The following is a 24,206-nucleotide window of genomic DNA, read 5'->3' on the forward strand; positions in this document are numbered from 1 at the left end:
GGCCATCTGGGGTAGGGAGGGGCCATCTGGGGTAGGTAGACCGCCCACTCTGGCCCACGAATGCTCACTGAGCACAGCCACACATCTGCTCATTTCCAGATGATCTAAGGATGCTTTGGTGCTGATGCTGCAGAGCAGAGGAGTGGGATTGCTCTAACAGAGGACTTAAATTGTTTACTATCTGTCGTCACCACTAGTCCTGGTGTCTACCATTAAACCTGTTTAACCTGATACTAGTGACTCAAACACCTTTACTGATTGATGTGTTTTAGGAGGAGATCTTTAATTATTTTACTCATAATTGTTTAAATAGTCAAGTTTGGAAGCTACTTAATGGTTGAGAATTTGAGGGGCATCTCTGTCTGGCATCTGAATTTGAGACTATAATCCATCAGCAAAGATGAAGACTGTCTCTTCTGATCTAACTTCTAGACCACAGCCATCTTCTAGTCCACCCCTGACCTTACCAGTCTCAGATGGACGCCTCATTGGCTCTGAGTCTGCCAGTACCCAAGTTTCCATGCATTTTCAGCATGTTTTTTTGTTCCAATCCTATTTCACTCATTTATGCCCTGTATGCTCTAGATTAAAAAAGGCTACCATTTATCTCTCTGTGTTTAGAGCAGTGATGTCAGTAACAAGTGTCCATCAACAGGTGAGCAAAAAGGACTATGTGATACAATGTAATCTATGCACCCTGAAAATGAAAAGCCATTCTGTCATGGCCTCCAACAAGAGTAACACTTGAAGTCATTATGCTAGTTGAAAATACTAGACACAGAAAGGCAAGTACTGTATGAAGCCACCTAGATGCAGTAGCCAATGATCATTAGCATTCACAGTAACCAGCAAAGAGATGAACTGGGATTTACTAGTGGTGTAGAATTTCCACTTAGCAACGAGTTCTGGAGATGGATGTTGTGCTAATTCATATACCTTAATGACACTGAACTATAGTCTGAAAAAGAGCTAAGATGGTGTGACGGTTCGTATATGTTTGGCCCAGGGAGTGGCACTATTAGAAGATGTGGCTCTGTTGGAGTAGATGTGGCCTTGTTGGAGTAGGTGTGTCACTGTAGGTGTGGGCTTTAAGACCCTCATCCTAGCTGACTGGAAGGCGATCTTCTCCTAGCAGCCTTCAGATGAAGATGTAGAACTATCAGCTCCTCCTTCATCGTGCCTGCCTGGATGCTGCCATGTTCCCATCTAGATGATAATGGATTGAACCTCTGAACCTGTAAGCCAGCCCCAATTAATTGTTGTTCTTATAAGAGTTTCCTTGGTCATGGTGTCTGTTCACAGCAGTAAAACCCTAACTAAGACAGGTGGCATCATTATACCTATGTTACTGCAACAACAAAGTAAAAGGGTAATTGTGTTACTATAGATCCCTAAGTACAGACTGGCACAGCCCATTGGCTGGGGTGGCCTCCTGGCTATTTACGGATTTTCTTCAGGGCAATGATATAAATGTTGGTACAATAGTCAGGAAGAGCAGATGTAAAAATAAATTGAGATCAATAAGCAGTCTGTTTGTGCTTCGTTGATTATATATATCACTGAAATAAATGGCACAAACACATTTTGGGATGTGAATGGATGCACGGGGCTTCCTGAATGGTATTGTTGGCTTCACTGCATGGCTGGTGGACTTCTGCCAAAAAAAACCCCCACTCTTCACAAATTCACTTGAGCAAACGATACATTCAACAAGAGTGTCACTCCACAACAGCACACACCTTAGTATTCTACCACTAGAAAGGAGAGTCAAAAAGGGGTCCCAGCTTCAACACCTTTTCAGTAGAAACAACAAAAACCAGCTTGGGTGCATACAATACAGGTTGGTATATGGAATTACACTTTTACTTCTCACCATAAATGTCTCTGTTTCTCCTCCCATTGTGAGGTGAAGTTTCTCACTGAGTCTGGACCTTGATAGTTTGCATCATCTACAAAAAGTACTGGAAGCTGTATTTGAGAACTACAAGGCCAGGCCATAGCAAAGTCTAGTTTTTAATCCAGGTGTCCGGAAACATTCCTTTCTAAGATCTGCAGTTACTAGGCATTGACCTGCTACTGAAGCCACACACAGACATCAGAGTTCACAGTGCAAGCTCCAACTGTCCTTGCCAAGCTCGGCATGGGGGAAAACTCTTCTGAACCTGCACATCACCCTGTGCAGGTATCAGACAAATACCTCTGAGTGACTTCTGTCTACAGTGCACGATGATCTCTACCATAATCCTTGCCTCCACATCATGCAAGATGGCTACTGCTCTAAGCCAGAGTTTTGCACTAAGGTTTTTATACAACAGTAGAAGACAGAAGTGCCTATGTCATATCTATAGTATTTGAGTTTGCTGCTCATTGTAGCTTCATCTTACATTTAGCTACATTTTTTTTTTTATATTTCAAACTCTGTTGCTATTCTACATCTACAGGGATCTTTTTGATGGCATGCTCTGAAACTAGACTTCTAAATAAAAACTGCTAGGGAGGCACTGGGAAGTCAGCAAAGTGTTTGTCACTTAAGTCTAAGGAGCCAAGTTCAGATTCCCTAGCAACCACTTAAAAAAGCAAGGCAGGGTGGCACACATCTCTAATCCCAGCTCTGGGGAAGTGGATTTAGTAAGATCCTTGGAGTTCACTGGCCAGCCAGGCTAGACAGATTGATGAGCTCCATGTTCGCTGAGAGCAGTGGTCTCTGTCCTCCATGTGCGAATGGACACAAATGTATGAGTGCATACATTTATATGTGCACACAGTTCCACCACACACTAAAATACCCTGAGATCTCTTCTGAAGAGGTCAATGGTGAAATTATAAAGACAAGGTATAAAAGGAAAGATGCTCTCAAGCTGGGCCTTTCTTTGTCATTTACACTATGACTTTACAATGTCAGGAGCCCATGATGACCTTCAGAAGCCTTGTTCCCAATCCTGTGTCTCTTCTTAAAGAATTCCAGAGACAGCCCTCCTCCACACAGCCTTTACACTGACATTGCTAGACAGCCAAGAAAACTCCCACGGTATAATACAAATTATATTAATTATAGATCCCCCAAATAAATATAATAAATTTAACTTGGTCTTTGCTGCTGGCTCAGAAGGTAGTTGTGATGCTTACTGGTCCTCCAATAAATGGTAAACTTTGAAGACATTGGACAGAATCTATTTCCATACTATTTCAGTTACACATTTATCGAAAAAAGTTCTCACCAACTTTTCATATAAGTCTTTTGCTTAAACGTTTGGTACTTGCCCTTGGACACAGGCTTGTTAAATGTATAAATTAACAGAAGTTTGTAACCCTCTAAGTAAAATGTATCTCCTTCTGGTAGATATTTATGGTCCAGTATATTTTTAAAATAATTAAAAATTTTGTTCCTGTGGTACCTGTAATACTGTATTGGTTGATTCTTGATTTTGAGATAAGAAATAATATCATCAAGTTTTAAATGTTCAAAAGCAACCCTGGTTGCTTGACCACAGTGGAAGGCCACGTGTCCAAGAGGATATGGGTAAAAAAACTTGACTTGATGGATTTAGTAAAAGGAAGAGGAATAAGAGTCGGGGAAGAAAAGGAAGAAGAGGAAAAGGAAGAAGATGCCACAAACGTACTTGGGTGACTCTGGGAGGAGGTGGGGGAGAGAGGATGAATATGATTCCAAATACAGTGTAGGAATTTGTCAAAGAAAACATTTTAAATTGCTGAAAAACAAATACATAATGAACTAAAATTGCTTTTTAAAATGCAATAAAATAAAATTGGGTTCTGAGAGATGGCATAGCAGTTCAGAATACTTCCTACTCTTCCAAAAACCCAAGTTTGTTCTAAGAACCCATTTACTGGGGAGCTTACAACCACCTGTAAGTCCAGTCCCTAGGAATCTGACAGTTCCTCTTCTGGCACCAATAGTACACACACACACACACACACACACACATACACACACACATTTAAAAGTAAATAAAGGAAACATGAGAAATCAGGACTAGAGAGATGGCTTCCTGGGTAAAGGACCCTGCTGCCAAGCCTGGTGGCCCAAAGTCAATTCCTGGCACTCAGATGTTGTTAAAAGAGAACTGAATCCTGCAAGTTAACCTCTGACCTCCATCTGTGTTCTGTGGCACACATGTGCCCCAACATATACCAAATAAATAAGTGAAAGGTAATAAACGTGAAAAATCAGAAGATGCCCAGTCAAATATTATGTTTAGTCATTCAAGCCTAAAATAACGATTATGGGTATAGCTGAGTTTCCACAGTATGACATCAAGGCCAGGAGCCACGGTTTATGGGTCCAAGGAGAGGGATTGGAAGAGTGTTGGCATCTATTTTAGTCTTGCAGCTTTGGCCCAGTTACTGTTTTCTCAGGAGTCTCTGCAATAACTCCAAAGCTTTGCCTCCTGAAGAAGCAGCTTCAGTCTCGAATCCCTCAGAATCAAGTGGGCATGTGCAGCTGTTAGCAGTTCTAGCTCACCCTGCTCCTACTGTGCGTGCGGTAAATACACGTACTGGCTGGTTCTGTGTGTCAACTTGACTCAAGCTGGAGTTATCACAGAGAAAGGAGCTTCAGGTGAGGAAATGCCTCCATGAGATCCAGCTGTGGGGCATTTTCTCAATTAGTGATCAAGGTGGGAGGGCCCCTTGTGGGTGGTGCCATCCCTGGGCTGGTATTCTTGGGTTCTATAAGAGAGCAGGCTGAGCAAGCCAGGGGAAGCAAGCCAGTAAGAAACATTCCTCCCTGGCCTCTGCATCAGCTCCTGCTTCCTGACCTGCTTGAGTTCCAGTCCTGACTTCCTTTGGTGATGAACAGCAATGTGGAAGTGTAAGCTGAATAAACCCTTTCCTCCCCAACTTGCTTCTTGGTCATGATATGCTTCCACCCTCTCTTCTACTTTTTCTTTCCTAGATCTTGGTATGGAACCAACTTGGGGCTCAAAAACTGGCACAGCCACTAAAGTGCTTGCCAGGAAATCATGAAGTCAGGACTCCCATCCCCAGAAACTGTGTAAAGAAATCCTGGCCTGGGCGCGAGTGCTGGTAACCTCAGTGCTGGGGAGGCAGAGAGAGGCTCCCCAGGCTCGCTGGCAGGCCTGTGAGGGACTCTTTATCTCAAACCCCACGATGGACAACTCCTGAGGAGCAACACCCCGGATTGACCTCTGGTCTCCACGCATATATGCACAAATTTACATGTGCACCCTGCCCCCAACAACCAGCAATCAAAAAGTATATATTATATATCCATCAAGAGTAAAATATCCTAAGGTAATATTCTTTTAAGAACTTCTACAGACTATATTTCATTAAAGTTTGAGAAGAAGTATTCCATTTGTCCACTTATCTCAAGGCACTTATAATTATATTTGGAAGAAAGGGGGGAGAACATGAAGCAATGGACAAAGATATAGGAGGGAGAGGAACACACCGAAAGACAGAAGGGGAGAGAGACACACACACACTGACAACGCGAGGAGATGAACCATTTTTGCCAGACCTTCCAGAGCTCAGAAGGAAGATGAATGTCTGCGGTTCACCTCATAGGTGGACCCTCCACATGCACGGGTGCTAGGCTCAGTAGTCAGGCCCACGAACAAACAAAACGGGAATACAATTACCGGAGAAAGATCCTCCAGTGATATCTGCAAAGTGTGAAAGAAGGTTTTTTTTTTTTTTCAATAGATTTTGAAATTGTAGATGGTGGAAGAGTATGAAAGAGATGTTCTGGACTGAGAGGATAGTGCAGCGGTAAGAACACTTCCCTAGCATGCATGAAGTCCTGGGTTCAGCCACCAATAAGGGAGGAGGGAAGGAAGGGAGGATGCCAGGATAGAAGGGAGGATAAGATAGAGGATAGATAGAAGCTCAATAAACCCTGGAAGGGAGGAAGGAAAGAAGGAAGGAAGGAAAGAAGGAAGGAAGGAAAGAAGGAAGGAAGGAAGGAAGGAAGGAAGGAAGGAAGGAAGGAAGGAAGGAAGGAAGGAAGGAAGGCGGCACAATAGAATGGAGGAAGGGTGGATAGAAGGGAGGAAGGAAGAGAGGGAGTGAGGAAGGAAGGGAGGGAGGAAGGGAGGGAGGGGAGGGGACAGAAGGGAAGGGAGGGGAAGAGAAAGGACAGAAGGAAAGGAGAAACAAAGAATGAGAGAGAGAGAGAGAGAGAGAGAGAGAGAGAGAGAATCCGTGTTCATTTCAGGAGTGGTGACCACACCAGATTAATTAGGACGGAATCACAGTGAGAAGCACATTGCCTAAGGAGGCGACACGTGGGCGAGTAAGTCTGACACCAGAAAGCAAACACAGAGTTCTGCGTGGCAGAAGTGTGTGGAAATTTGTCATCAAAGGAAGATTATAAAAGGGTTGCCTCAAATTTTCCCAATATAGGTCTTAAAAATTCAATATGCTCTCCACATTTATATATAAATAATTATTTTGTTTGGAGATGTCAACTGGAAAATACAAAGCAAAAGAAAAGCTTCTCGTGACATAATATAATTTCTTCATCATTTTTTTTCCCTCCAAAACCAACCCAGATGGAAAAGTGGTTTGAGGCAGGGTGTGCCTTAATTAGCTGCCTGAGAGACCAGAGGTTCGGGTATGACTCATGGGAGTCACTTAGCTTCAAGCCACCCAGAGGATGTCCTGAATTACCCAAGTTGCCATCTGGAAATGTTGCTGTGGAATGTTAGGGACATCAGCTGCCAGAGCTCAGTTCAGGCCCCTCTTCCTAGAAGATTATTAACCCTTTGGTGCTTGGTTCTAGACTAACCATTCTTTAATAATAAATAAATAAAGATTTATTTAGTTATTTTTTGTGTTATGTGTGTGTTTGCCTACATTTATGTATGTGAATCATATGCTGGGAACAGAACTCAGGTTCTATGGAAAAGCAGCCAGTGCTCCAAACCATTGTGCCATCTCTGAGGCCCCCAGGCCTAACCACCATTTACAGTCATTAGAAGAGATACACTGGGGTAGCTCAAAAAGGCAATCTACCATCACGCTCCCTTGCTTTACGGAGGAGATTGGAATGGAGCAGGTGACCTTTACTCAACTTTAAGGCTTCTTCTTTATCAAAGCTGTATAGCTCGTGTTGTCACTGATGAAGGCTCCTTGGATGCTGTGTTCATCACCTGGGAGAAATCATTCCCTCCCCGCCACGTGCAGACAGAATATGACACCATGCCCAATTCACCTGTTCACGTTCATACAGTCTACACATCGATGCCTCCTGACATTTAGAGATAAGCAGGCACATTACTGTGATTAGCTCTATCCAGGGAGAAGCACCCGTTCAGAACTCTCAAAGTGACCCTCCGTGCTGGGGAGACATACACAGATGTAAGCTGCCCCACAAGAGACCGACGGTCAGCACCGAGTCTCCAGCTGTCCTGACTGTAATGTATGTAGTGGTAGATGAGGCCATTTTCATATGAAAACACACTTTGTACGCACTCCCCTCTCCGCCCCACACGCTTCTTTTACCTGCCTCCCATCAACCCCCTTTATCCTCTGGACAATTAGCTTCTGCTTTCATGTCATCTATACATAAGCAATTTTATGCATCTATAAGGTCTAGTGGGGGCTGGAGAGATGGCTCAGCAGGTAAGAGCACCAACTACTCTTCTAAAGGTCATGAGTTCAAATCCCAGCAACCACATGGTGGCTCACAAACATCTGTAAAGACATCTTAAGTTCTCTTCTGGTATCTGAAGACAGCTACAGTATACTTACATATAATAAATAAATAAATCTTTAAAAAAAAAAAAAAGGTCTAGAACCCACAAGTGAAAGAAAACATGCAGTATCTGTCTTTATGAGGTTGGCTTAGTTCCCTTAATACGCTCTCTCCCCTTGTGTCCGTTTCCCTGTGGATGACATAACCCGACATCCTAGTATCTGAGAATGTAGAGACGGCGGTGACTGCTGTGCTATTACACCCACAATACACTAACCAAATTATCTACGCCCCACACTGCTGGCCGCTTCCTCTGTCACACTCCCCCACAGAAAACCAATACCCTCTCTGCCCCCAATCGCCCCTGGAAGTGTGTCCTGGGCAATGAGGGACAGCTGTTGCAGCCAGGAGCCTGCCAAAGCAATGCCAAGTGTCCAAAGCAAAGCTTACGAGGCACAGCCACCCACTCACACACTCCTTCCCATGAAAATCCTAATAGATGCTCTGGGCTGTGCTCTGACACCTATCCGACCCACTGTTTTCTGACAGGCCCTGGTGCTTCTGCGTGTGGCTCTGTATGTAGGGCACGACTTCTGTTACCCGAGACACGTGGGTGTAATTATCCCTCCGTGCCAATCCTTTCAGTGTTTGTATATCATACCACATTGCAATAAAATAATCCTTGGCACAAACTTCAGAGTACTATCTCCCAACGGGCTACCAAGAAGGGTCCCTGCTGTCAGAGTGTAAGTGACATGACTGAATTGCTTCAATAAAGCTAACCAGTGGCTTTTAAGTATGATGGAAGCTCAGATACAAAGATATCCCTGATATTCAATTGCAGTATCTCTGTGTGTATGCATGAGCATGCATGTGTGTATTGTGTGTGTGTGTGTATGTGTGTGCATGCACATGTGCATTCATGTGTATGTGTGTCCAAGGACTTCTACAAAAAGATAAATCTAATTAGTTCCAACGATAACCAAGCATATCTCTGTGGTCTGGACAATGGTGAGAGAATCCTATTTAATGCTGCTCAGTTTCTGTTCATTAATTAAAACCTGGAACATTCTGTGCTGTCTACTTTCTATTCATAACTTATCATTTAGAACATACTGAGAACTACTGTTGGTAAGGGAGACTGTAGGCACAGGCAGAAGCTGGACCATACACTTTCACGTGAATATACTATGTTTAGAGTTTTACCCGTTGGGGTACTGAATTGTAGAACACATGGCGTGTGCATGACTCCTGGAAAGACCCTTCATGGATAGAGATCATGTTAAAACATGTGTAATGCTTGTGAGAAGAAGACTTGGAAATTTTAAGAGATTTCTAAGAAAGTGTGAGAGATCACATGAATAACGTGCAGGTGACAGGGTCATGAAAGTCTTTGTAACTGCCGAGCACGGTAGCACACACACACCAGCAATCAGTCCCCCTGCATTCGGGAAATAGAAGCAGGAGGATCAGGAGGATCAGAACCCAACGGACAGTTTGGGCTGCAAAGTTTGAGGCCATCCTGAGATATAGTAGACCCCTTCTAAAAAGAAGTCTTTTTGATCAATAGTGAAATGCAGAGGCTACAGAAGAAATGATAAACACAGGGACCCCCAAAAGATTTACACAGCAGTAAAGTGGTGTCATGTTTCTTCGGGAATCTTCCAGTTCAGAAGACAGATGTCACTGGCTGCGTGAGCATTGCCAGTAAGTTCCCAATTAGGGGGATTTAAACTAATAGTAGGAAGAAGGGCAGGGGTCCAATGGAATCACCTCAGAGATTAGCTATACCAGATGGCCAACAACCTATTTTAACTGTCAGAATTTGTTCACCATCAGGGAATGCGTTCACAGACTCCATCGTGCCTGGAGAGACCACCCGACTCCCCTCACGCAATGCTTCAATCTGCAAACACTGTTCACTTCGAAACAAAGCCTTTATTTCTTGACATTACAGAAAATAAACAAATGCATACGATGGATTTAGAATTTTGATTCTTAGTGCAGGTATTTGAAGCTCTGTGTGATGTCTTTGTGGGGATGGGGACTGTGTTCTCATGAGCTTGCTGGCCAAGGCCAGAGGAGGCTCTCGGGAGTCTCACTCTATCATTCCCTCTGAGGCGGTGTCTCACTGAATTCAGATAGATGAAGAACCATCAAGCTCTAGTGATCCCCCTGCCCCACACAGCATCTGGGGAACAGGCCTGCACACAGCCACATTGGGCTTTCCGCAAGGGTGCAGGGGTTCTCACTCAGAACTCCACACTTGTGTAGCAAGCACTCTTACCCACTGGCCGCTCTTTTAAGAAAGAAAAGTCTCCCTTAGAGAAAATATCTAAAGGCACCAACTATACTGCTTCATGCTAGAATTCCTCTCTAAGGAGCAACAGGGGCTTTCAGGAACATGCATTCAAACGAGATCCTGGTTCAAAGGAAGCAGAAGAGCGGAGTATTTGAGAAGTCCGAAGATATACATACCAGCCTTTGCAACAGTCTGGGTTGCCTGGGAACCCTGAGCAGGACCTGGAAAGAGAGAAGAGGTGTGAGAAAGGACTTGGAGTTTCATAAGTGAGTCTCGTGAAGCTGTGAAACCCATTCAAACCCACACTTAGGGTATCTTGCTTGCAAAGCCGTGACTTTTAGTTTCCATCAGAGACTGTTTTGCTAGGCTGGAATAAGAATCCATCATTCTAGCTCCGCTTGACTCAGAACCCGTGAGGTCAAGCTAACTCATCATGTGGCGTGTGGATGACGTGACAAGACCAAAGACGTCCACGGAATTCATACATTGTGCTTGACCCCGCCTTTGGCTTGACATTAAATTCCTTGCTGCCGCGTGTTGTATTAACTATTTAATCTCAGTCAGGGGTTTGTAGCCCACCTTAATCATTCAGTTCCCAGACTCTCGCGCCTATCTCGACCAGCGAGGAAAGACGCAACACACGAACTCTTCTTTAAGCGGTTTATTCAGGAACCTTGAACAATCTTGACTGCCGAGGCACTTCCCCAACCTCCTTAAATATATTATAGTGAGCCAATCCCCATGAGCTACGTGGCAGATGCTCATAGGCTGCAACAAGGCAGAAGCAGGCTAGGCGCTCAAGCTCTTCCAAACAAGGACCTGCCCATTTGTCGAGCAGCGAGCCTGGCCCTGGGCCAGGCGCCATGTTTAGGGCCCGTCAAAACAGCTCCCCACACCAGATAAGACACACAACTTTTATATTTGTAAAAAGCCATCAATACACTAGAGCTGGGCAGATATCTACCCTTTGGGCTACTAAAACCTACTTCCCCGTCAATAGCCCCGAGGTATGATTTGCCACGCTCCATCTGCGACACTCTTCACTCCAACGGGCCATTCCTCATGACCATGTTTTCATGACTCCCCTACCCCATGGTGTCTTCTCCTCTCCTCACCTCTCTTCTCCCCTTGTCTCTCCTCGGATCCCAAGCCTAGGAACCAAAAGCCCTGCTCATCTCTCTTCTGCCCAGCTATAGACTCTAGTCATGTTTACTCACCAATCAGGGATAACTTGGAACAAGGTTATATGGCATCACTCAGGTCTATGTGAACCTCTCCTCATTCCTGGGAGCAGCCAGGGCCAATATTTAACATTATCATACATAGCAACAGACTACACTTTGACAATTATATTCATTACATCATTATGATACAAGCATGTATGTGGAGAGTTCTTCTGGAGAGTTCCTATTCAATGAAAAATCCTGGAATTACAGCACTGAAGTTACCCTAAATTGTCTTAAAAATATTTTTTTTCTGGACGATTTCCTGTATTTTATCATAGGCAAGAGATAGGTACAGAAAAAAAAAACAGTAAAATTTTTCTAAAACAAAACAAAAACCACAGTGGCTGGAGAGATGTCTCAACAGTAAACAACAGCTCATCAGAGACGCAGTTCCATTCCCAGCACCCACATGATGTCTCACAACAGTCTGTAACTACAGTTCTTGGAGATCCAATACCCTCTCTGGCCCCTCAGGCACCAGGCATGTAAGTAGTATTCACATCCAGACAGGCAAACCACCCAAACACATAAAAAACAAATAAATTTTAAAATCACTGTACTAATAAGCCATTTCCTCTGGGCCAATTTAACAATTGTAGCCGGCCTTGCAGTATCACACACAATGAACTTCTGTTTAAATAACAGAATTACTGCTCTGAGTAACAAGTTGTTCTCCTTTCTGGCAGTCAGAGAACATAGAACAGATATCTGAAAAGCTTGCCCAGGCATTACATATCTAGAAATCTATTTTGTCTTTAATTATGTGTCTCTGTGTGTGTGGCGTTGTACATGGGGCAGAAGCTTTGGGTCCCACTGGAGCTGAAGAACAGAGCTCAGCTTCTCTGCAGGAACAGAGAGCCCGGGGAGCCTCCAAACCACCTCTCCAGCCTCTGTCTTTACATTTTTAGAAGTAGCTGTTGAGTGTAAGTTTTATACCATAAAACTGACTCATGTCGTGCACTCGTAACACGTCTTCCTCTGTAAGGAGTGGACAACTATCACCACAGTTAGAGCAGTCTTTATTAATGTTCTGAAAAGAAACTCTGGAGCCTGGGGAGATGAGTTAGTGGGTAAAGTTGTTGCTGCACAACTTGAGGTTAATTCCAAGTGTCCACATAACAGCCAGGTGTGGCTCCACGCACGTGCTGCCCGGTTGTTGCTGGGGAGTGTGGAGGAGGACACTGGAGAATTCCTGGAACTTGTTGATTTGCCAGACACACACACACACACAGAGACACACACACAAAATCACACATGCATGTGTGAGCGTGTGCCTGCACACACACACAAGTACATGTGCAGGTATGCACACATACAGACACACACATACAAACATACACATGAACACACACAAATCTTGCACCCTCTGGTGACCACCTCTCAATCCCTCACGCCCAGTCTTCAGAAACCACTAAACTATTTTAGAGAGTTTCTGATCATTTTATATGAATGGAATCATATACCATGTATATTTTTATGTCTTGTTTCTTATTTTGCATAATGTCTTAAGACTCATCTACACTGTAGCAGACACTTCTTTATTCCTTTTTATTGTTGAATAATATTCCAAAGTGTACGTATCCAACATTGACCAACTGACATTTAACCATTTGCCAACTGACGGACAGTTATTGCTTCCCTCTAGCTGGTATGAATGATTCATAACTTGAATGAAAATTTAATTTTCACACATAGACAATCTTTCCTGCGGATGTAGAGATAGGGCTTTAGTTTCTATGAGTGAAATTCATATTTCTTGCAGTGATTTGACTTTTAAGAAACTGTAAAACTTTCTAAAGTTGGTATGCATATATTCTCATCTATGTTTATATCCTTCTGTTAAAAACTCTACTTACAGAAAAGTAAACGAGAGAGGGGAATCATTAGAAAAACAGGATGCATAACTTTAAAACAGTTGTTAATAGTTGAAAACAACCTAAAGCTATTCCCAGCCTGTGAGTCGTGAGCCCTTTGGGGATTGAACAATCTTTTTACAGCCTTTGCCTAAGACCATTGGAAAACACAAACATTTACATGACGATTCAGAACAGTAGCAAAATTACAATTATGAAGTAACAACAAAATAACTTTATGGTTGGGGGGAGGATAACTACAACATGAGGGACTGTCTTAATGGACCACAGCATTAGGAAGGTTGAGACCCACTGGCCTAAAGTATCGATTAAATGTGGTTTGGTTAAATATACCATGATACCCTGGGGACCAGAGATGGCTCAGTTGGCAAAGCGTTTGCCACACAAACACAAGGCCATGAACCTGGGCCCAGAACCCCCTTAGGAACCCAGGCGTAGTGACTTCCTTGTGATACTGGTGCAGGAAAGACCCGCATGGGGGATTTGGGGCTGACCGTCTATGGGGAGACAGACAGGAGGACCCAGGGGCTCTGTGGCCATGGTCAGACAGAGATGGGGGGATCCTAGGGTTCATTGGCCATCGAGCATAGCCTGAAGAGTCCCAGGTTCCACTGAGTGACCCTTTCCTGAAATCCAAGACAGATGAGCACTTCTGAAAAGTGCCACTCTAAGTTGACCTTTGACCTGTGACCGCGCACGCACGCGCGCGCACACACACACATGCACACATATGCACACATATGCCCAGACACAATGATACACAAATAATAAAGAAGAAAATAAAAATAATAAAGAAGAAAATAAAAATACTGAAAATAGAGAAGTTCTATATTTATTGACTGGCAAATATATTACTTGACTTCAACACTGCTCATTACATATAGCTGGAAAGATCACTTGCTGTGGATGGATTGGGCCACAGGACAAGCTCTGGGAAAAATGTTACCATTTCTAGACCCAGTATAAATCACAGGTAACCTGAAGGACTGGGATTAGATATCCAATCCCTCAGCACCGCCTGCTCCCTCTGGGACAGTAATTGGTCACATTAGGGGTAGAGGTGGTAACCCCCAGAACTTGTGACCACATGTGGGTATCTGCTCCACTGCCAGGCCATGACAGACTGGTTGTAGAAGCAAGAATAAAATGTGTGTTACTTAGGATGTTCGTGTACGGGGTTCTTTGTTGCCAATCACAATCTGCTTTGTTCAGACTGCACACTCATCAAACACTTGAAAGCACTAACCCAGAGGAAGAAACTACATTCAACATGATTAGTAGTTTAATGCGTAGAATGTATTCTGCAGAGCTAATGGGTACTACTTTGGGGTGGTTGGTTTCTTTGTATTTATATTTTTCTTTAGTTTTTGACAAATTAGAAAATGCTACTTCCTAGAAGAACGGAATCACCCACACTTTGGTTCTCTTTCTTCTTGAGCTTCCTTTGGTCTGTGAATTGTGTCTTGGGTATTCCAAGATTTTGGGCTAATATCCGCTTATTAGTGAGTGCATAGCATGTGTGTTCTTCTGTGATTGGATTACCTCACTCAGGGTGACACTTTCTAGTTCCATCCATTTGCCTAAGAATTTCATGAATTCATCATTCTTAATAGCTGAATTGTACTCCATTGTGTAAATATACCACATTTTCTATAACCATTCCTCGATTGAAGGACATCTGGGTTCTTTCCAGCTCCTGGCTATTATAAATAAGGCTTCTATGAATATAGTGGAGCATGTGTCCTTATTACATATTAGAGCATCTTCTGAGGAGAGGTCCTTGGTCCTATGAAGGCTCCATAGATGCCCCAGGGTAGGGGAACTGAGGCCGGGGAGATGGGAGGGGGGTGGAGGAAGTAGGGGGAGAGAGGATGGGATAAGGGCTATCTGGGAGGAGGGGAAACTGAGAAAGAGGATAACATTTGAAATGTAAATAAAGAATATGTTCAATTTAAAAAATAGAAAATAAGAAAATGCTACTTACATATTAGAGAAAACAATAATTGCATTTTCATGTTAAAAACTAGAAGGATGTCTGCCGAGATTCCTGAGTGGGTATAGGCACTTGCTGCTAAGCCCGACGACCTGAGTTTATCCTCTGGAATCCACACACGGGTCTCAGAGAACCAGCTCCCACAAGCTGTCCTTCACATACACGCATCACGGCACGCATGTGTGTACATGCACACACACACACACACACACACAAATAAACATTTTTAAATAAACCAAAAGTATAATAGAGATATCTCCATCCTCTCTCTCTCTCTCTCTCTCTCTCTCTCTCTCTCTCTCTCTCTCTCTCTCTCTCTCTCTCTCTCTCTCTCTTTTTCCCCCCGAGACAGGGTTTCCCTGTGTAGCCCTGGCTGTCCTTGAATGCACTCTGTAGACCAGGCTGGCCTCAAACTCAGAAATCCACCTGCCTCTGCCTCCCAAGTGCTGGGATTAAAGGCGTGCGCCACCACTGCCTGGCTCCCATCCTTTCTCTTATCCCTAACTATGTGACCTCTGCACAGCCTCCTGTTCAACAGAACATGAAGAGAGAAACTTGGGGGACTTCGGAGAGCAGCAGCAGACCCCACGTGGGAACAAGATCTCCCTTAGGAGAAATCTGCTTGCTTTCTAAAGTGAAGGGAGATAAAAAGAGGGCCAGGCCAGTATAAGGAGCCAGGGCAAGGGCTTTACAGTTCTCCCTTCACCTTGGGTCTTTCCCTCCTTAGAACTGTAGAATAGGCTGGGGACCACTTAAGACAATTGTTGCCAGAAGACAGCCCAGCCCCTCCCTCCCCCCTTGGAGGAGCCTTAAGTCCTCTGCTTGATCTAAAGTCTGTTCTTTGATGTCCCCTCCTTTGCAAAATAGGTTTTTCAGCAAAACAAGCAAACTTGAAGGAAAACCGGAGAAGCCACGGTTTCATTTTTGAGATGGCTATCTGGCTTCTCAAGGGATCGCCGTGGCAACACTTCAGTCCAAGTTCAGACTCCAAGTGACCCAGGACTGACTCTTACTGGTGCAGGCAGATGACTGGTGCCAGCCAGGACAGGAGGTGGAAATGGCACTGATGTCACCATCATTGTTTGCAGCTAGGAATTTTTATCCTTTTTGTTGTTTTGAGGATATTTTTTTCCTCCATTATCTTCAAAGAACCTGTGCAGTGGGGTGGGGATTATGGACAGAAAAGTAAGAGGTTTCCAGATCTAAGACAAGGACCATAAATAGCTTAGGAGCCTCCGTGGACTTTTTTATAATTCCAAAGCACAGGCCTAAGAGATGACTCCAGTGGGGCTCCTCTAGCAAGCAGAGCATTTCACCCCAACATCAGAGCACAAGGTGCCCAGACTACAATATTTATTAGGATGTCTAGTGTGCACAGACGTGTAGGCCAGTGAGATGAGTCCTTGAGTAAAGTTACATGCTGCTGAGTCTGAAGACCTGTGTTCTATCCCTGGTACTGACACAGAGGAAGCAGAGTGCAGACTCCCACGAGCTACACTCTGACTTCCACACACAGGCAGCGGCACAGGTGCAACCACACACGTACACACAAATAAATAAACAAGCAAATAGACGTAAGTTTTTAAACTTACTCTGCCATTCCAGAGCCACATTTTATAATGAACAAGTGAAGTGGGAGGGGAATTAGAGAAAGGACTGAAGGATCCGAAGAGGTTTGCAACCCACAGGAAGAACAACAGTATCAACCAACCAGCACCCCTGCCCCCCCCCAGAGCTCCCAGGGACTAGACCACCAACCAAAGAGCACACATGGAGGGACCCATGGCTCCAGCCACATATGTAGCAGAGGACGGCCTTGTCGGACATCAATGGGAGGAGAGGCCCTTGGTCCGGGGAAGACCCAATGCCTCAGTGTAGGGGAATGCCAGGACAGGGAGGGGGGAGTGGGTGGGTGGGTGGGGGAGCACCGTCATAGAAGCAGGGGAAGGGAGGATGGGATGAGGGAGTCCAGAGGGGAAACCATAAAAGGGGATAACATTTGAAATGTAAATAAATAAAATATCCAATCAAAAAAAAGAAAAAGATAAAAAACAATAATGAAAAATGGGAGGGGGAAAAAGAGAAAGGGAGGAAGGAAAGAAGGAAGAACTCTATGACCATATAATAATAGACCCAGTACAGATACATGTATAAGTTGCAAAAAGAAAAAGAAACAAAACCAAAAAAAAGAAAAAAGAAAAACAAACAAGAGAAAATACAAGCAAACAAACAAACAAACAAACAAAAAAAACAAAACACCAAGCTCACCACATCCTTGAGTAGTGGGAGGGTTTGGGGGTCACAGGATGGTTAGAGCTAACTGTGTAGGGTGGGACGGAAAGGAAGAATTGTTGAGAAGAACTAGGTTCTCTAGAGACGCATGCTGGGACACCATCAGCCTCGCGGTGCCCCTGCGCCTTGACGCCCGTGGACCTGGCAATTCGGCACCACCCGGAAGTAGCTCTCCTTCAAGTATGCTCGCTGCAAAACTGCAACAGAGCTGGAATTTAGAATCACCGCCTCTACTCTGTCATATATTAGTAGAAATATATGTTTGAAATTGAATCTTTTAAAATCATGGGTGCTGCTCGCTGTTTCTCATAGGGTCTATCTCAGTGTTCAGTCACACTTCAGAGAGGAATAGAGAAATGAGGTTGAGATGCTCTCCCGTGAGTCTGCGCTCTAATGTGGATTCTGGGTGTCTGTCAAAGGCCTACAGGTTAGAGGCATGTCTCCAGCTTTTGCTATTGGAATGTGGTGGACCTGAAGCCAGAAAGGCGCAGTGGGAGGCCTTGGGCCACGAGGGAAGGATGCTGGAAAGAGGGGTACAGGAAATAAGCTTCTTCTTCTTGTTGTTCTTCTTCTTGTTCTTGTTCTTCTTGTTCTTCTTGTTCTTCTTCTTCTTGTTCTTCTTGTTCTTGTTCTTGTTCTTGTTCTTCTTCTTCTTCTTCTTCTTCTTCTTCTTCTTCTTCTTCTTCTTCTTCTTCTTCTTCTTCTTCTTCTTCTCATCTCAGTGTTCAGTCACACTTCAGAGAGGAATAGAGAAATGAGGTTGAGATGCTCTCCCGTGAGTCTGCGCTCTAATGTGGATTCTGGGTGTCTGTCAAAGGCCTACAGGTTAGAGGCATGTCTCCAGCTTTTGCTATTGGAATGTGGTGGACCTGAAGCCAGAAAGGCGCAGTGGGAGGCCTTGGGCCATGAGGGAAGGATGCTGGAAAGAGGGGTACAGGAAATAAGCTTCTTCTTCTTTTTTTTTTTTTTTTTTTTAATTTTTTTTTATTCGATATAATTTATTTACATTTCAAATGATTTCCCCTTTTCTAGCCCCCCCAAAGCTTCTTCTTCTTGTTGTTCTTCTTCTTGTTCTTCTTGTTCTTCTTGTTCTTCTTGTTCTTCTTGTTCTTCTTGTTCTTGTTCTTCTTGTTCTTCTTGTTCTTCTTCTTCTTCTTCTTCTTCTTCTTCTTCTTCTTCTCCTCCTCCTCCTCCTCCTCCTCCTCTTCTTCCTCTTCTTTTCTTCTTCCTCTTCCTCTTCTTCTTCTTCCTCCTCCTCCTCTTCTTTTAGTTCCCAGCCAAGATGTAAATGGATTTGTTCCACCATGTGTCTGAATTGTCTCACACAGGTTTGAAAGCAATAGGGCCAGCTTATCAATGGATCAGAGACCCTGAAATGTGTGAACCAAATTATATCCCCGTCTTCACAGGCTGATTAGCTGGTATCTGTTAAAGCATCACAGAACTGACCAGCAGAGTTCATCAGTGGGAATGTGCATACTATGTGAGACAGAAGAGGATGGGGGGGGCGGAGATAGAGGAGGGAAGGAGAGGGGAGGGGAGGAGACGGGAGGGGAGAGGACAAGAGAGGAGGGAAGAGGCCTAGGACATCTTCACTGTTTCCAACTCTGGCTGCTTGAGTAACCAAGGTTGGCTGGTGCAGATCGTAAAGGTGGGTGCACTCTGTTTTAGGCTCTATCCAGGGGTCCCTGAATCCCATGACACATGAGGGAGAGGGATGCCTCACTCCTGCCAACCTCAGCAGGCACCTTGAGCATAGCAAAGTCACCCCTCCTAGTGGGACAAGGACAGGAAAGTGAACTGCCAGCCAAGCCCGTTCTTCTGAGGGCCTTCAGAACACTGACAGCCAGGCCCAGCAACAGAGATGCCACTGCCTCAGAGAGCCGCTGCAGACTCTCAACAAGGTTGAAGCTGGAGATTGAAAAGTCACTCGGGGTTGCGAGTATTCCAGGTTGAGTGCTGTGAGTCTGAGTCCGGAAAAGGCTGGGGGAGAAAGCGAATTAAGGAGAGAGAGAGAGAGAGAGAGAGAGAGAGAGAGAGAGAGAGAGAGACTTGTAACTTCAGTTCCAGGCCCTTATATGTTCTCTACTGGTTTCCAAGGATACCTGCTACACAATATACACTCAAGAAAACACACACACACACACACACACAGAGAGAGAGACAGACAGACAGAGACAGAGACAGAGAGAGACAGAGAGAGAGAGAGGCAGAGAGACAGAGAGACAGAAAGATGGAGAACAGAAACACAGAGAGACAAAGACACAGAGAGAGACATGGACAAAAAGAGACAGAGAAAGTAAAACTAATTAAATCTTTAACAAAAAATTACACTATCCAAGGTTACCCTTAGGCCTACACACACACACACACACACACACACACGCGCGCGCGCGCGCGCACGTACAGCTGCATGCGCATACACACACTTGCACACACATATACGTACACAGACAAGAAGATAGATAGAAAAAAGAGGGAGAGAAAGAAAGAACGAGAGGCTTAGGCCCCACCCATCTTTGCTTCTCTGCTCCCTAAAGCACTCAGGGGATCCTGCGCCTCCTCTTCTAGGCCAGCCTTGGCTGCAGAAGTGTTGCTGGTACCACTGACTGACTTCAGACTGCACGTTCAGCAAGAGTTTTTAATGGGTGAGCACCAGAATTTTGAGAAAATACTGCTTTGGAGTACAAAGTCACATATAGTTCATCGCCCAGCCTCAGGGCGCCCCGCCCTTCCTTCCCACCCTCGGGATGTGAGATGCGGCTGGTTTGGGAGTGAGCGCACGGCTGGACCAGCTCCCACATCCCTTTCCCCATTCAGTTCTACGGCTCCACCTCAGCAACCTCATCCCTGTACATCAAGAGGCGTAAAAGAGAGGCCAGTGGACTGCAGAAAGCTAAAGAAATATTTGTCTCGATTCCAATGAGAAGACAAGCTAACGGGCGCAACGTGTGGGAGTTTAGCATGTGGGAAGTTTGAAAACGGAATGCTAGGACGGACATCTAGGACCAGCGTGTGCTGAGCAGACTGTGTCTGAGCGTTATCAGTCTGGAGGCAGCCTGCTGTGTGGACGGCTCCTTGGGAGCCCCACCTTCAGGGTTCAGCCATCCTTTAGTTTTGAGATCTGTGTGTATAAGCTTGTGGGCAAAGATCCCTCTGGATGGCCTTGCAAGGATGACTGCTTTCCTTTGTACATCAGCTTCACTGAAACACACACATACACACACACATACACATACACAACATATGCACACACACACACCACACATTTTACACACACTCACACACACACACTCACATACACCACATATGCACACACACACACCACACATCCATACACACACACCATACATACTACACACACATACACACACCACACACACACATTTACACACACCACACCACACACACATACACACACCACACACACACATTTACACACACCACACTACGCACACATACCACACACACCACACACCACCATACACACACCACACACACACACACCACATGTGTATGCATATCTCATTTGTAGTCATAATTTCAAATTCTTCCTCTTAAGTGAGTCCTTTAGAATTAAGATCTCTTCCTAAACGCAGATACATCTCTCTCTGGGATATAGGAATTACTAACCCTGTGCCGCTCTCTGGGATATAGGAATTACTAACCCTATGCCGACACAATGAAAGTGAAAACCAGAGAGGTTAAGTTGCTCTTAACCAAGAACACACAGCCAGGAGATAGCAGAATCCAGATTTGAACCCCCACATAGCCTGGTTCCATTTGGAATATTTTTTTTTAAGATTTATTAATTATATATAAGTACACTGTTGCTGTCTTCAGACACACCAGAAGAGGGCAGCAGATCCCGTTACAGATGGTTGTGAGCCACCCTGTGGTTGCTGGGAATTGAGCTCAGGACCTCTGCAAGAGCAGTCAGTGCTCTTAACCACTGAGCCATCTCTCCAGCCCTCCAGTTGGAATATTTTTTAACTACAGTGCTTCATTGCCTCCTTTTGCTTTACTTCCCTGGCATTTTGCTCTTTTGCACTTTTTATTACAATTATTTATTTACTCTGTAGAGGAGGGACGCCACAGGACACGTGTAGAGGTCAGAGGACAAACTGTGGGAGTCAGTTCTCTTCTCCTACCATGTGGATGCTGGGGATTGAACTCGGGTCACTGGGCTTAGTGGCAAGCGCTTGTACTCACTAAGCCATATCCCTGGCCCCTGGCAGCTTCTTTCAAGGTAACATTATCAACCTATGGTCTTCCTATCACGGCTTCATCCCTTCCCATAGATCCACTGGATGGAAAAGAAGCTATGCTTCTGATATTCAATGAACTTCCCAAGTACACAGAGACAGTTGGAAACCACCGAATTTAGTAGTCGCTCTAAGGGTCGTATAATTTATAGATGCAGGGGAGGGTGGGGGAAAAGAAGGAAACTGAATCTAATATGCAAGTTGAAGTTTTCCCAGTTACACGTAAATGATCAGAACAGCCATGAAAGTGGATAAGCATGTTCACTTACATCAATTTACAATTTAAATCAAATTTACATACTCTTGTGCATGTGCGAGAGCTCGTGTGTGTGTGTGTGTGTGTGTGTGTGTGTGTGTCTGTGTGTGTGTGCACGCGTGCATGTGTATGTGTGCATGTGTATGCGTGTATGTGTGTATGTGTGTGTCTGTGTATGTGTATGTGTGTCTGTGTGTATCTGTGTATGTGAATGAGTGTATGTGTGTGTGTGTCTGTGTGAGTCTGTGTATGTGTGTGTGTGTATGTGTGTATGTATGTCTGTGTGTGTGCGCACGTGCATGTGTATGTGTGCATGTGTATGCGTGTATGTGTGTGTATGTATGTGTGTGTATGTGTGTCTGTGTGAGTCTGTGTATGTGTGTGTCTGTGTGAGTCTGTATGTGTGTGTGTGTGTGAGTGTGTGTGTGTGTAAGTCACTGCACGTGAGCGGAATGTGTGTGTGTGTGTGTGTGTGTGTGTGTAAGTCACTGCACGTGAGCGGAATTCCTCAGGCTTTGTCTATCTGTATTTGAGATAGGATCACTGGCCTGGAACTTACCAAGCAAGTCAGACCTTCCACAAGTCCCAGGACCTGCCTGTCTCCGCCCCCCTGTCACTGGGATTACTAGTTGACCACCATGCTCTGCCTCATCTCGTCTTGTTTCTTGGTTTGTTTTGTGGGGTCTGGAGACTGAACTCAGGTCCCCATGCTTATGAATAAGCCTTGTGCTGGCCTGATTGTCTCCCCAGATCCCTGATTACATTTTTCAAGTTTATTAAGTTTACACATAATTTCAGACAGAGGCTGTCATTCTTGAGATTAGAACAGTGGCTACATCCTCAGATTCTATGGTAAGTACATCAGCTCTTCAGTCTTTTTCTTATAAGTTCTTGGGATCAAACCCAGAGACCTCATTCATCCCAGGCTGTCTCTTACCCAGCGCCCTGCCCCTCCCCCTCTCTTTGTCTCTCCCTGTCTGTCTCTCTGTTTCTGTCTCTGTCTCTGTCTCTCTCTCTCTTTCTCTCTCTCTCTCTCTCACACACACACCATAAACTAAATTTAAAATACAATACAAATGGAAAGTAGAAATGCAAATTTCTGTAGCAGTTTATACCTCGAGGTTTTGTGTGTGTGTGTGTGTGTGTGTGTGTGTTTTGTCTGATTTCGACATTTTCAGGATAAATGTTGCCATGGGTTGGAAGCAACAGGAAATCACCAAATCCCCATGTTCTTTCTAAGAAAGAAACTTTGGAAAGTGTTAAGCTCACTCGTATTTGTGCAGACAACACGGCTTGAATCCATCTCTAGTCCCCAGAAAGATTCTTCGTCTTGGTTCTTGCCACATTCCCTTCCCCCTTATACCCTTGCAAAGCTTCAAGAACTTTACCCTGAATTCCTTCCCTCAGTAATTCAGCTGTACAAGCCTACCAGCAGAAGCTATGTCAAGGGCCAACCCTGCCAGCAGTTTAGAATTCAGATCTAGGTAGCCAAGTCTTAACCACTAAAATATCTCTCATTTATTGAGTGCCTACTGGGTACCAGGTCCTTACACAAGCTAGCTAAATCCTTACTATATGCTCAAAAGGAACTGTAAGCCAGATATGATGCACACCTGTAATCACAGCATTTGGAAGATCCAGGCTGGAAGGCTGAGAGGTCAAAGCCAGCCTAGGTTGACAGCAAGCTCTAGGCCAGCCCTAGCTCCAGAGAACAGCATGCCTTGCAGAGAAAACGCATTCCATTTAAATGTGGAGTGCACCCAGGTCAGTGGCAGAGAGCACAGAGTGGGGACCAGCCTTTCTCTGGACCTGAGCCTACTTTTCTCTTACAGCACCACAAAAGCTCGCTTCCCCTACAGGATCCTCACAGGGATGTTAGGGAAATCTGTTGGACAGTTTTCATGGGACTTCTCCGGTGGTCAGACACTGGAGCTGTGGTCACCTGTGCGGTTATGCCTGTTAAAACATAAACACTGATGTGTGCACCAAGCACCTGAGCTGTTTTAGTTCTTGACACTGGCTTAATCATGGCACCTCTAGTAAAGGACTCACAATTGATAAGAACCAGAGGGGGAATTGAGTTTTCCCATGTTTGGGTGGAGAGTGTTGAGGTTTCCAGGAGTTTAGGAATTTTAATTTTTCTCCCTGGTGAGAGTTAACAGTTAACCACCTCACACTTCTAAGATTTTCAGAAACTTGCAACGAACTGCTGGGGCAGGAGCCCGTCTCAGAAACTTGTAAGGACGGACAGGAATCTGGTAGGCAGCGGGGGAGCCAACAAGAACATTCGATTCTGCACAGCTCTGAAATTCCATGC

At 44.7% G+C, this 24,206-nt stretch overlaps 1 protein-coding gene across 1 annotated transcript in view; it reads right to left on the reverse strand.

Moving 5' to 3' along the window:
- Positions 1 to 24,206, reverse strand: part of Itih5 (inter-alpha-trypsin inhibitor heavy chain 5) — a 99,128-nt gene that overhangs the window by 74,494 nt on the left and 428 nt on the right. Inside the window, exon 2 of the mRNA XM_052157247.1 lies at positions 10,160 to 10,204. Within this exon, the coding sequence (XP_052013207.1) occupies positions 10,160 to 10,204 (45 nt within the window). The remainder of the gene's footprint in view (positions 1 to 10,159; positions 10,205 to 24,206) is intronic.

Source organism: Apodemus sylvaticus, chromosome 14, assembly GCF_947179515.1.
Source record: "Apodemus sylvaticus chromosome 14, mApoSyl1.1, whole genome shotgun sequence".
Classification (NCBI taxonomy): Eukaryota; Metazoa; Chordata; class Mammalia; order Rodentia; family Muridae; genus Apodemus; species Apodemus sylvaticus.